At 65.1% G+C, this 13,822-nt stretch overlaps 1 protein-coding gene across 4 annotated transcripts; it reads left to right on the top strand.

The window, feature by feature from the left end:
• The first annotated feature begins 2,190 nt into the window (after positions 1-2,190).
• FGR (FGR proto-oncogene, Src family tyrosine kinase) lies at positions 2,191-13,123 on the top strand. 4 transcript variants are annotated; one of them, XM_082329474.1, is made up of 13 exons: positions 2,191-2,401; positions 6,891-6,951; positions 7,276-7,528; positions 7,627-7,729; positions 8,026-8,124; positions 8,306-8,409; positions 8,490-8,639; positions 9,659-9,814; positions 10,274-10,453; positions 10,645-10,721; positions 10,804-10,957; positions 11,485-11,616; positions 11,851-13,123. In XM_082329474.1, exons 3-13 carry the CDS (start codon positions 7,288-7,290, stop codon positions 12,057-12,059), a joined length of 1,605 nt encoding a protein of 534 aa, XP_082185600.1. In that variant the 5' UTR covers positions 2,191-2,401; positions 6,891-6,951; positions 7,276-7,287; the 3' UTR covers positions 12,060-13,123. The 4 variants fall into 4 exon arrangements, with proteins under 4 accessions (XP_082185600.1, XP_082185599.1, XP_082185598.1 ...); XM_082329473.1 differs by lacking the exon at positions 9,659-9,814 and adding an exon at positions 9,121-9,285; XM_082329472.1 differs by having other exon boundaries at positions 8,011-8,124.
• The last annotated feature ends 699 nt before the right edge of the window (positions 13,124-13,822 follow it).

The following is a 13,822-nucleotide window of genomic DNA, read 5'->3' as shown; positions in this document are numbered from 1 at the left end:
TGAGGGGACAGGCTGAGCTACCCCAGCCCAGGCTGAGCCACTACACCCCATTTCCATCCTGTGCACAGGGAGCAGGCTGGGAGCCCTCTTGGCAAGACTACTCCCCTGATGAGGGGGTGTCCCATGCCAGGCTGTGACCCCACAGGGATGGGGGGAGCCCATGGCAGCCCCTCTCCCCACTGTTTAGCCAGAATCACCCCCCCACATGCTGTCTGCTCCTGGGGGATGAGTGTTCAGCATCTCTGACACCCCAGGACCTGTCCTGCCTTGTGCCAGAGCACCCTGCCAGCGTGCAGGCAGCTGGGGGGGCGGGCAGGGCTCAGGCAGCTCTTTTCAAGGTGGAGAGTGAGTGCCCTCCCTGGGGACGAAGCTGGCCAGAAACACCTGGGGCCGCAATTTGGGAAGGGTCCTGGGAGCCCAGGTGGAGCCTGGAGGGGGTCATCGCTCTGCAGGTGACCGCTGATGAGCAGCCCCTGTGCCCACTGTGCCCTGTCCCCTCCCAGGGACATTGGCAGGGCTGGCTCCATCCCCAGCAGGGTCTGGATCCCCCCCAGCAAGTCCCAGAGAGCCCCAAAAGCCAGGACTAAAGTGGAGCTGTGATTTGCACCATCCCCAGAACGAGTCTGGGGGTGACAAGGCGAGCATGACATCAGCCCAGGGGGCATGTCCCCATCCCGGTGGGGACCCGGGACCTCCGCCGGCCCTGGCCCCCCCTGCCGTGAGAACAGGAAACGCCAAGGCCAGACTCACCGTCACACAGGAAAGAGGTCAAGCCTGCGAGGGCTAACCGCAGGGTGAGGAGGAGGAGGAAGGCTCTGGAGAGATGGGGAAGGACCCTCATCCACCAGCAATGCAATCCAGCCTGGCTGCGTGGGGAGACGGGGTGGCCGAGCTGGGATGCAGCCAGCTCCGGGCTGGAGCACGACTGCAGCCCCTCGCCCTCCCCGCACACCCTCACCCCCATTTGGGAGCATGGCCCCATGCCGGAAACTGCGGCGGGGGGCACATAAAAATATCACCATCCCCTTGCTGTCACCGTCCCCTGTGGTCGGAGTGTGGCCAGAGGCCAGGGGGGCTGTGCAGGATTGGGCGTGGGTGGAGCTGCAGAAGGTACTTCTAGCAGGGGAGGCTTTGCCTTGGAGGGGCAGCTGCCCCACACCCTGGATCAGCATGGGGTCCCCCAGCAAGGGACTCCCACAGAGACCCCCTTGATCCAATGTTCAGGGTGCCAAAAGCTTGAGGTGCTCTCTGGAGGGTGGGTGTCCCAGCACCCTGGACGGGGAGCACAAGCAGGGTGCATGGGGGTTCAGGCAGGGTGCTGGGGGGCTCAGGCAGGGTGCTGGGGGCTCACCTCCTCTCCCAGAGTTTGACAAAGTTTGTTGGTCGGTGTGACCGATGCCAAATCTTGGGGTCGTCCCACTAGCAACTTTGGACGAGGCGTAAATAAGGGGTCCGGTATCTGGTGGGCTATCGGCAGCCACAGCAACTGCTTGAGCTGGCCAGGAGCTGCACCCCATCCTGGGGAGACACATGGGAACCCCCCAGAACATGGTCCCAAGCTACTTGCTATCTGCCGGGCAAGGTGGGCTGCTCACCGCCCCTCCATGGCTCTGCCCTGCCCCAAGTTCACCCCGTCCCAGCAGAGCTGCCGCGGCAGAGACCCCGTGCCAGGAGGATGGGCAGCTGCTCTGTGTGCTCTGCCATCAGAAGGTCGCCTTATTCCTGCCCCTCGCGGGGTCACAGCCCCCTGTTTGCAATATGATGTCCCCGTGCCATCCCCTGCCTGAGGATGCTGGATCGGGGGGTCAGGGGGGCGATGGGGCAATGCCAGGCTCTGTCTTTGGATGGGTGTAGGCAGCACCCCAGCCTGGCACAGACTGCCTCCAGGAGTGGAGCTGGATCTCACACAGCCGGGTATCCCCACGCGCACCCAGTAAATCCTGGCAGGCAGAGCCTGGGGAGCCATGGCAGTGTCCCCCCATGCTGCTGGGGACCAGGGACCCCCTGATGCCAGCCTGACCCCCCCATGCCACCTCCATGGGCAGGCGGAGAGCCCCGGCAAGCCGTGCCGGAGGGTGAGCCGGCAACCGCCCCGGCTGGGCTGGCTGGTACAATGAACCATTGCTGGGAGCGCGGGGAGGAAGGGGGGGCGAGGGGAGGGGAAGCTCTTGCTCGGCTGCGAAAACCACCGAAGAGACAGGGGAAACACACGCACAGGCGCTCCCGCTCTCCACACGGCACCCACCTCGCCCTGCCCTGCCCTGCCACCCACCTTGACACCCCGGCCCCCAGCGCCAGGTGGTTTGGGGTGCTGCAGCGGCACCCCAGCCTGCGGTCCCACCGGGAGCCGAGGGCAGCGTGGGAGCGGGGGTCCATGCGAGCCGGAGCAGGAGGGCTGACGGTAGGAGGGATGCACGGGGCTGCATGGGGCGTGGGGTGCAGGGTGGTGGTGGGCTTTGCTCCCTGCAGTGAAGGAGGGGTGTCTCTCAATCCTGTTGCCGTGTGCTGGGGGGTGCTGAGAGCTGCCCCCCCATGCATGGGGTGGCTCTGGGTCCGGAGTGGGATGGGGTACTGATCTGTAGGGACAGAGGGCCCCATGCCCCCGGTGGGGGCTGCTGAGGGGCTGCCACTGAGTCCTGCCCTCAGTGTTCCCCCCCGGGCAACACCAGCCTCTGCAATGAGTCGGGGAGGGGGCGCAGGAGACCCCCATCCTCCCTGTCCTGGGGGACAGCAGGTCAGCGGGGCCGTGGTGCGGGGGGGGCTGGGGGCAGCCGCCAGCTCCAGATCGCCCTCCCGGCACTAATCGGCGGCGACACCGCGGCGGGGAGGCTGCGCAGACAAATGGTGCCTTCACCTGCACTGGACCCGAGCACTGGGGAGGGGGCAGGTCACGGCACCCCAGGGGACACCGGGATGGTGGGGGACACACCTGCTCCCCCTAGCCCCACAGGTGCCCATGGCCTGCCAGCCCAGCAAGTGCTCACGAGGGGATGCTGGGGGCTGAGCTCTCCCTGGCCAGGGCTGGGGGCAGCTGCGGGGGGCTCAGGCCCTGGCTGGAGTGGGTGCTCCCCCCGTTCTCTGCAGCTCTGCCTCGTCCCCAGTCCTTGGTGTGTCCCAAGGAGGGACAGGAACTCGCCGCTTCCTGCCCTGCACAATTCCCTCCCCGCCCCGCTCCTCCCGGGACATTGTATTTGGAGCCCTGGCCGGCTCCCTCCCTCCGCCCCTGCAGCCCCTCGGATCCGGGAATTGCTCTTCTTCCAGCGGAAATCCTGCTTTCCCAGCCAGCGATGGGGCTGGGAGGCCAGGGGGGAGCCTCCCTCCACCCTGGGCATCTCCTCCCAGGGCAAGGGGCAAGGGGACACCCCCTGCCGTGGGTCTGGTCGCTGGTGGGTGGGCCTGCGGGGGCAGATCACTTCTGGGGGGTGGCGAGTCCTTCCTGTTCTGCCCCGGGGTACTGGTGGGGGGCAGTGCCCTGCCACCTCCTGGGGCTGGCACAGGGACGATGCCGACCAAGCACTGGCCATGCCCAGCTGGAGCACAGCTGGTTTTGGGGGCCAGCAGCTCCCCCTTTGAACCCTGTCCTGCTCACGGGCAGGCAGGGGAAGGGGTGTCCCTGAAGGCATCACTGCTGGAGAGTGCCCGGGAATAGCACCATGCCACCACTGCATTGCCGACAGGCACAGCTGGTGCTTCCAACCCCCTGCGTCCCCCAACCAGGGTGGGACGCCCTGCCGGGAAACCCACGCTCGGGGGATCCTCTTGCAGCTGTCACCCCATCTGCATGTTCCCGGCAGAGCATTGCATCCCATCCCACCACCTCTGCTGGTGTCCCCGCGTCTCGTGGCGGTCTGGAGCCGTATGCTCGTGGTGTGGGTCTCTCCGGCCACAGCAGGAGCCTCCCTGTCCCTCCTTGCACCCCTTGTCCTTGGGGAACCTGCTCCCACCAGGGCCAAGCTGAGCTAGGGGCTGCCATGCTCCGCTGGGAGCTGCAGGAGACTCACCAGGCACTGGGTGAACTGGAGGGACTGGAGCAGGAGCAGAGCTCTACCCCAGGGCCCCAGCTCTGGGTTGCAGGGCTGGACTCAGGACTGGGGGCAGCAGGGAAGGAGCAGGGACATGCCACCATCTGCCACTGCACTGGTCCGAGGAGCACGTGGTGGAGAGGCAGGATGCGTCCTCTCATCCTCTCCCCGGGTCTGGGGGAGTCCTGGGCACAGGATGGGGACACGGCTCGGTGTTGTGTGTCCTAATGAGGCACCTTCCCCTCCTGCGCTGCAGCTGCTTTGTGCCTCAGTTCCCCCCCCGGGACCAGGAAGGTCCAAAGCCATGGGGTGATGGAGGAGCCCAGGCAGGCTCCAGACTGGGCTTTGCGGCAGTCTCGGTTCCTCTTCCCCTGGGGAGGCTGCAGCAGGGCGGTGAGAGCCACCGAGATGCCGGGCCACATTTGGACAGGGGTGTGCAGGGTGAGGGGGAAGGAACAAGGCATGAGGGGGGCACAGGGTACCCAACGGGCTGCAGCCACTGCTCAGCCCCACTGTGGTCCCTGCCTGGCCCCCCCCGGCTGCCGTGGTCCCCAAGGCCTGGGATCCTGCCTGCACCATCCTCTTCCTCCCCCTCCTCCCCCATGCCGTGCTCCTGCTGCTTCCTCCTCCCGCTGCGTAGGTGCTGGCTGGGTTCCTCCAGCAGCTGCCCCTCTGCCACCCACATGCTCCCTGGGGAGCCATGGCACGCCTGGGTGCCAGGAACCCACTCTCAGCCTGGCAAATGCCACCCTGGCTTGTCCCCACGGCACTGGGTGCGTGACATTTCCAGCAGCACCTGTATCTCTCCGTGTGGCTGCACCCCCCCAGAGCCTGACCCCTCCATCGCCGTTATTCCCCAGAGGGGAATGGAGGCAGGGGATGGGGGTGATCCCCACAGGGTGCGTTGGCACCGGAGGTGACATGCGGGGTGACACCAGCATGCACCGGGACATCATGCTCCAGCTGGGAGCTGGGGATGGGGCTGAACTGCCCCATGTCCCAGGGGGCCAGGGAGCAGATGGACAGGCGGCCGGGGATGCGGCTGCATCGCACCCAGCCATGCCCGGTGGGGCGGGGGCAGTGGCAGGGGTGACGAGTTGGCTGGATCTCAGAGCGGGGCAGGAGCTGGCAGCTTGGCCGGGACCTGTGCTGGTGGAGACGGTGTGGGAAGGGCTCAGTTGCCATCTGCTCCCAGGCTCCAAGCAGCTCCTTTTCGGGAGAGGTGGGGCCAGGCACCAGCGCGCAGCCATCAGACATGAGGTTGGCTGCGTCCCCTCCCCAAGGACGGCACAAGGGGATGGTTTTCATGCCACCCTGCCTGGCTGGGAGGTGGCAGGGACCAGCTTGGGGGTTTTGTGGGTGCCCAGAGAAGGGGAAGCATGTGTGCAATGCTGCTGCATGGCAGCTGGGCACGGCATGAGCAGCGGCTAAACCCCATGGTGCTGCGATATTTGGGGCTTGTGCTTGCCTAGGAGATGCTCCTTGCCTACCTGATCCCTGCCAGCAGCCGTGGCAGCACTGCCGCCACGTTCGGCACAGAAATTCAGCAAAATGGGAAGTTTCTGAGTGCAATGGTGGCAACAGGGCGGGTGATTCCCACCCAGAGGGGACAGGGTTTGCAAGAGCTGGGGATGTTCGTCAGCTGAAATAGCCTCTTATTGTCAGCAAAAATAAAAACCCCAAGCAGACAAGCCCTCCTGGATTTGGCAACGCTGCCCCATCTGCAACAGCCGCAGCCTTGCCACACTGCTGGTGTCGAAAGCGAAGGTGGAAGGGGGGGAGCCGGGCCCTTTCCACCCCCCGCCCAGAGAGAGGAAAGTGAATCAACGACCGTGACGGGGAAACCCGCCTGAAACGTCTCATCTGCCCCAAAACCTCCATCTCGTCCTGCTCTCCAGAGCGCAGGGGACAGGACATGGTTGCCAGGCGAAGCACGGCTTCACGGCACCTTCCTTCCGTTCTTGGGCTGGAGACGGGGCAAGCTCTGCTGTATCGCTGCAGAGCCCTCAACTAGAAAACTCTGCGCAGTCCAAACTGGGCAGACTGGTGTGGGTGGGTGGCCAGCACCCAGGGGAGGTGACAGGGCTGGGGACAGAAATGTCTCCTTGCAGCCACAGAGGGAGAGGTCGGGTTTCCTCCTCCTCCTCCATGACACCTTCACTGACACCAGAAGAGCGCAGCCCTGACCGCAGTGAGGCAAACAGGGCCCTTCCTCCGCCAAGACACCAGTTCCCCTGCCGCGCAGAAGGGACAGGGACGCTTCGAGGGCCCCTTTCCACCCAGCCTGGCTCCCTCCAGCCTTGGGGCAGCCGAGGGATGCATCTCCCCTTGGAGGGAGGTGATCAGTTTGTGGAGGACATGGCAGGAGAAAAACCCACTCAGGGATGTGGTTTCAGCCCATGCAGGGGTATTGTGTCCCGTGCAGGGGTGTTGCAGCCCGTGCAGGGGTGTTGCAGCCTGTGCAGGCGTGTTGCAGACCATGCAGGGGTCTTGCAGCCTATGCAGGGGTGTTTTAGCTCATGCAGGGGTATTGCAGCCCATGGAGGGGTGTTGCAGCCTGCGGAGGGGTGTTGCAGGCCGTGCAGGGGTATTGCAGCCCGTGCAGGGGCATTGCAGCCTGTGCAGGGGTGTTGCAGCCCATGCAGGGGTGTTGCAGCGCATGCAGGGGTGTTGCAGCACATGCAGGAGCGTTGCAGCCTGTGCAGGGGTATTGCAGCCAATGGCAGAGGTGTTGCAGCCTTTGGAGGGGTGTTGCAGCCCTTAGAGGGGTGTTGCAGCCCTTGGAGGGGTGTTTCAGCCCGTGGCAGGAGTGTTGCAGCCTGTGCAGGACTCTTGCCCTCTGCCTGATGCCCGCCCCGGTGTCCACAGGTGCCTCTTCTCCTCCCCGAGGTGACATGGAGCAGCTGAAGTGACCCGAGGAGCTGTCGCAGTGAGTGGGGTTGCTGTGAACGGGAGCACCCATGGGTGCCGGGGGGGCACAGGGTCCCCCGGACAGCACAGCCCTCCTCACAGCCTGGTCCCTGCTGGTGACAGTGCCCATTGGGACCCTGGTGCCCCCATGTCACAGCACAGGCACGCAGCTTGCTGTGCCAGGGGGTGGCAGGACCCCACTCCTCCCAGGGCTGGGGTGGGGTGGGCAGGGCCTCACGCGTCCACCCCAGTGCCTCTGATGGGGACCACGTGTGCACATGCATGTGCACATACGTGTGCCCTGCCGCGGTGGCGCGGGGCTCACAGTCCCTCTGTCCCACAGGCCGTGCCCAGGATGGGCTGTGTGCACTGCAAAGAAAAGGGGTCCGGCAAAGAGCAGGTGGGGGGCGAGGTGGGCCCCCCCCCGCCCCCCGCCTCCCAGTATGACCCCGACCCCACGCAGCCGGGCACCATCTTCACCCGCATCCCTGACTTCAACAACTTCCATGGCGCAGCGGTGCCCTCGACTCCATCCTTCGCAGGGCCAGGGGTCTTCACCTCCAACACGCTGCAAATGCGGAGCGGGGGCATCACAGGTCAGCGGGGGGCTCGGTGCTAGGGGGGGTCTGGCTGCACCCCTGCAGCACCTGGGGCGGACCTGAGGGCTCACCATGATCCCCTCCGCATGCCACAGGCGGGGGTGTGACGCTCTTCATCGCCCTGTATGACTACGAGGCCAGGACGGAGGATGACCTGACCTTCCAGAAGGGGGAGAAATTCCACATCATCAACAACACGTGAGCCTCCCCGGGCCCCCTGCTACCCCCAGCCCCCCCATACCACCCCAGGGAGGTGCCACCATGCCGCGGGTACCCCCCGCAGGACCCAGGCTCTGCCTTGGCTCCATTGCTGGATACCAAGAGAACCAGGGCCATGTGTGTCATGAGTTGGGTGGTCTCGGCAGTTACCCCGGCATGGGTGCCCTCTGTGGCAGGGCAGAGCAGGGTCTGGGGGTGCTGTGTGCAGTGAGGGAAGGTGCAGGGTCACCAGGTCCATCTGTCTGTCCCTCCACTCTCAGTTCCTCTTTCCCCAGGGAGGGTGACTGGTGGGAGGCCAGGTCACTGGTCTCGGGTGCCACAGGCTACATCCCCAGCAACTACGTGGCCCCCGTGGATTCTATCCAGGCAGAAGAGTGAGTACGGGGGGGACAGGGATGGAGGGGGACCCCGACCCCATCTGCCTCAAGCCCGGATGTCTTGGCACCCCTGGTGAGCCCTGGCAGTGCCACGGTGCCGGCAAGTGGCTGTGGTGTGGGGTCCCCATGGGTGCCCCTCGGAGGTGCCCTCCCAGTGCTGAGCCCAGCCTTGTGGCAGGTGGTACTTCGGGAAGATCGGGCGCAAGGATGCGGAGCGGCAGCTCCTGTGCCACGGCAACTGCAGGGGCACCTTCCTCATCCGGGAGAGCGAGACGACGAAAGGTACAGGGAGGGGGACAGGGACACCGGAGGCTGTGCCCCATGTCCCTCCCTGACCCACCCTGGCCCATGCCCCCATGTAGGTGCCTACTCCCTCTCCATCCGGGACTGGGACGAGGCCAAGGGAGACCACGTGAAGCACTATAAGATTCGGAAACTGGACAATGGGGGCTACTACATCACCACCCGCGCCCAGTTCGACACCGTCCAGCAGCTGGTCCAGCACTATATAGGTAGGGTGGGACGGGGGGTACAGGGGGGTGGCACGGTGGGGCGATGGGGAGGGGTGGGGAAAGCCCAGGAGACCCTTTGGCAAGAGGCAGCCACTGGGTTAACTGAGCTTAACTGGAGAAGGAGGGACCTGTTCTGGTGGCAGCATTGGGGGACCCCCTGAGGGTCCTCCCTCTTCCATGTCCTGGGTGCAGAGAGTGCCTGGCCTCTCCAGAGAAGGTAAATAGCCCCTGGGTCTGGGTGGGCATCAGCTGCTCCCCAGGCACAGCCGGGGGGATTGGGGGTCCGGCCCAGCCCAAGGGGGTGCGGGGCCATCCCTGGGGGAGGCAGAGAGGGGTGCACGCCATTTATGTGTGTGCATAAGTGGGGAGTGGCTGGACCACGCAGGAGCCTGGGCAATGCCCAGGGTCGTGGGTGGGGGCCAAGGGCTGATGGGGGTCCATGCCCGGGCTGATGCCTGTCCCCCCTGCCCTGGTGCTGCAGAGCGGGCGGCCGGGCTGTGCTGCCGCCTGGCCGTGCCGTGCCACAAGGGAACGCCCAAGCTGGCCGACCTCTCGGTCAAAACCAAAGACGTGTGGGAGATCCCCCGTGAATCCCTCCAGCTCCTCAAGAAGTTGGGCAACGGGCAGTTCGGGGAAGTGTGGATGGGTAGGGCCCGGCGGGCAAGCCGGGGCGAGCGGCGGGGTGGTGGCAGGGGCACCCCCAGGCCTGGCACCCCTCCAGGGAAGGGCTTCTGCCTGCCAGGACAGGCTGAGTGACACCAGTTTGCAGGCACGGGGAAATGTCCCATGTCCCGCTCTGGTATCACAACCCCAGGATGCCCCATGATGTCCCTGCATGGGCAAGCAGCCCCACCATTTCAGATGGGACCACAAGCAGGAGACAAGACCAGGCCGGGGGGTCCCCTCTTCGTCATCCTCTTCCTCCGACGCCCCGTGCTCCCTCCGCTCGGCATGCATGCTGCATTCATCCCATCGCACCCCCTCCCTCCCTCCTCCCCTCCTTGCCCCCACCCCTGCAGAGACTAACGATGGGTTGTGCCATCTGCTAATCCGCGCGTGCCCCGCTATGAAGCCCCAGACCCTGGGATTAGCTAAGGACGCCTGGGAGATAGTGCGGGAATCCATCAGCCTCAACAAGAAACTCGGCATGGGATGTTTTGGAGACGTGTGGATGGGTAAGGCTGGCCCAGCCGGCCAAGGCGGGGGGCGCGGCAGGCAAGAGCAGTCCGGTTCTGCCCTGGCAGGCAGCATCGTGGGGTGCCAGGTGGTACCCACTGCTGGGGGGGAGATGGCAGCTTGGCACAGGCTCCCCTGTGGAGGGATGGGGCATGGGGTAAGGTTGACATTGGGAGATGAGCTCATGGGTGCCTTGTCTGCATGCCACGGGGCGAGGGGGACTCCTTGTCCTGAGTGGGGTATGGTGGTATCATGCTCCTTCCTTGTCCTGCCCTGATTTCCTTGCTCCTCCATCCATGCATCCCTCCATGCATCCATGCATCCATCCCCCATCCATGCAAGTATGCACCCATCCACCCCTCCATCCATGCACCCATCCATCCACACACCTCTCTATCCCGGCCCTGCCGAGGCTGGCTGTCCCCTTGGCTCGCGGTGACCCTGTCTCCCTGGCCCAGGCACGTGGAACGGCACCACGAAGGTGGCGGTGAAGACGCTGAAGCCAGGCACCATGTCACCCGAAGCCTTCCTGGAGGAGGCTCAGATCATGAAGCGGCTACGGCATGACAAGCTGGTGCAGCTCTACGCTGTGGTGTCGGAGGAGCCCATCTACATCGTCACCGAGTTCATGAGCCAGGGTGAGCAGGGGGCAATGCCCAGGGACCCCCCCAGCTTTTCTTCTCCCAGCTCTTCTGCAAGCCTCACCTTGCCTGAGCACGGCCAGGGCTGGCAGGGAGCTGGTCCCAGGGCTGGGGGCATGCAGGGGAGGGCACCCTTGGGTGGGCACGGCTGGTTCTTGGGTGCTCTGACTGGCACCCTCTGCCTGCAGGCAGCTTGCTGGATTTCCTAAAGGATGGGGACGGTCGCTACCTGAAGCTGCCCCAGCTGGTGGACATGGCTGCCCAGGTACTGGGGAGGCTGGCAAGGGGTGGGGGAGTGCCCCCAAGGGAGTGCACCTGGGGGGTCCTCACTGCTTCCCCCAACCCAGATCGCAGCGGGCATGGCCTACATTGAGCGGATGAACTACATCCACCGGGACCTCCGTGCTGCCAACATCCTGGTGGGAGACAACCTGGTGTGCAAGATTGCTGACTTCGGCCTTGCTCGCCTCATCGAGGACGACGAGTACACGGCACGCCAGGGTGAGCCAGCTTGGTGCCCCACTGCTGTGGGGGCCACTGCCCTGTCCCCTCTGTGATGCATCCCACCCTGGGCCTGGAGCTGGTCACCCCCTATGCTGAGTCTCCTGGGCGATGGGTGCCCCAGGTGGTGGGTACCCCAGGGAATGGGTATCCTGGGTGATGGATACCCTGGATGATGGGTGTCCCAGATGATGGGGACTCCAGGTGCAGGGTGCCCCCAGTACAAGGTGCCTCGGATCCTAGGTGCCCCATGTGTGGGGTACCCCAGGCAGAGGGTGCCTTGGGTGCTGGGTGCCCCTGGTACATGGTGTCCTGGTGCAGGATCCTCCCAGTGCAGGGTACCCTGGGTGCAGGACGCCCTCGGTACAGGACGCCCTCGGTACAGGGCGCTCCGGGTGCAGGGTGCCTCTGGTGCAAGATGCCCCAGGTGCAGGGTGTCCCCAGTGCTGGGTGCCCCAGGTGTGGGGTACCCCAGGTGCAGGTGCAGCGGGGTGCCCCAGGCATGGCTCACCTGCTTCCCCTTGCAGGTGCCAAGTTCCCCATCAAGTGGACGGCCCCGGAGGCTGCACTCTTTGGGAAGTTCACCATCAAGTCGGACGTCTGGTCCTTTGGCATCCTCCTGACCGAGCTGGTGACCAAAGGCCGGGTGCCCTACCCAGGTACGGCCCCACCAGGGCAAGCAGGCACCCTTGAGGCAAGCTGGGCAGCAGGGTGCAGGCAGGGCAAAGGCTTGCACTGTGCCTCAGTTTGCCCATCATAGAGACGAGCGCTAAGCTGGGCTCCATATCCAAACCACGGGGCAATGCCCCTGCATCCCTCAGCGTGCTTCAGTTTCCCCACTGGCTTGTCCCATGGGGATGCTGGTCGCTGAGTGGGGTGTCCTTGTCATGCAGGGATGAACAACCGGGAGGTGCTGGAGCAGGTGGAGCGGGGCTACCGCATGCAGTGCCCGGGCAACTGCCCCCCCTCCCTGCACGATGTGATGATGCAGTGCTGGAAGCGGGAGCCCGAGGAGCGCCCCACCTTCGAGTACCTCCAGTCCTTCCTCGAGGACTACTTCACTGCCACTGAGCCCCAGTACCAGCCGGGGGACAACCAGTGACCCTGCGCTGGCACTCCCTAGCTGGGCTCTGGAGTGGCTTTTGGGCAAATCTCCCCCTTTTTGCAGGGCGGTTGTTGCTCCCTTTGCCTGTGCCCCGTCCCCCAAAATGCCTGACGGGGGGCGCTCGGGGTGCCCTGGGGAGGACAGGGGACTTTGCACAAGAATTTTGGACTCAGAGAAGGGGCAAAACCGTGCCCCCTACCCAGTCCCCCATCCCCCCGGCCCCTCTCTCGTTGCCTTCACACCCAGCTTTGAACCTGAGAAGTGCTTTGGCTGGGGGGGAGGAGGGTGGGGTACCCCACCGTGCCCCCCCAGACACCCCTAGCCCTGCAGCAGCAGAGGCCTCGGGGCGGGGGGGGCTTCCCCATGCCAACCCCAATCTCCTCTCCCCCAGCTCAGCTCTGTGCACCTGGGGGGGTTCAGCCCCCCACATCCTGGCACTGACCTAGGGAAGGTCACCTCAACCCCCCCCCCCCCCTTATATCATCTTTAATTTATAAGATTTTATACCCCTCACCCCAGCAGCCACCTCACCCCACAGGGATCCCTGTATTTGGGGGAATCTCCTTGCCCCCCTTTTATCTCCTCTCCTTTTAGTAGAGCCAAATCCTGAAAGCCATAAACCTCTGCTTGCACTGGGGGGGAACAAGGGGTCCTGGGGGGGGACAAGGGGTCCTGGAGGGATCAGGGGCCCCGGCTATGGGGCGCAGCTCTGCCCCAGGGGCTGTTTCCCTCTGCCCCATGCGGGGCGGGGAGGGGGTACAGGACAGGGCCACCCCTGCGGTGCCCAGGGGGTCCCAGCTGCACCTTGGCTCAAACCCCTGCGGCAAGCATTAACGGGGGCTGGTGGGAGGACTTGGGGCGCAATGTGAATGTGATGGCGCTGGAGGGGGGGATGCCACCCTGCCGGCTGGCTCCTGGGGGCTGGCTGCCCCCCGGGGCACCCCCTTTCCCGGGGGTGGTGCCTGCAGTCCCAGGCTTGGCCCCAGCCCCACTCACCAGGGCCAAGGCTCCCCTGCACCCACGGGGCAGGGCTGTGGGTGGGCAGTGCCATCCGGGGGCGGTGAGGGAAGGGGAGGGACTTTTTTTTTTTAAATCCAGTCTGTAAATAGAGAGAAATAAAACCTTTCTAACAAGCGGGGGGAGCGTGGGTCCTTCTGCCCCCGCCCCCCCGGGAGGGGGGCTGCCCCAGTGGGGGATAGGCACCGGCCAGGGGGAGTGAGGGTGTTGGTAGAGCTGGGGGACAACCCTGGATTGCAAGATTTGGGGTGGGGGCACCCATCCCCACCTGGGGGGGCTCCCAGGTTGAGTCAAGCCAGGACTGAGGGCCATATCCTCACCCCCTCCAGCCCCAGGGCACAGACATACCCCGGACTGGGGGGCCCACCTCCGCGAGGGAGAGCAGAGAAAGGCCCCCCTTTCCCCCCAGGCTATTTGGAGCTGCAGCACCAGCTCCCCTTGTAAATAAAAGGCTGGAAAAGTGGGGTTGGGAAGCATTTGGGTTTGCAAAGCTGCCCCCACGCAGGGCAGCCCCCTCCCGCATCCAGCATCCTCACGGTGGGGACCGTCCCCTCCTGCTGCCTCCTGGACATGTGCATTAACAAGGCAGCAGCCTGGGTTTAATTAGCAGGGGGGTCCCTGGGCAGTGTCTGGCCGGGGGGAGCTGCTGGCCCCCTCCTCTGTGTGAGGGCAGACGTGCTGGTGGGGGGGGTCCTATGCTTGGAGGCTGGGGAGGAAGAGGTTAATTTTCCTCGCAGCTTGGC

Source organism: Platalea leucorodia (assembly GCF_965183815.1).
Source record: "Platalea leucorodia genome assembly, chromosome: 18".
Lineage (NCBI taxonomy): Eukaryota > Metazoa > Chordata > Aves > Pelecaniformes > Threskiornithidae > Platalea > Platalea leucorodia.
The sequence above is the reverse complement of the archived record's forward strand: the minus strand, read 5'-3'. Positions and strand labels throughout refer to the sequence as shown.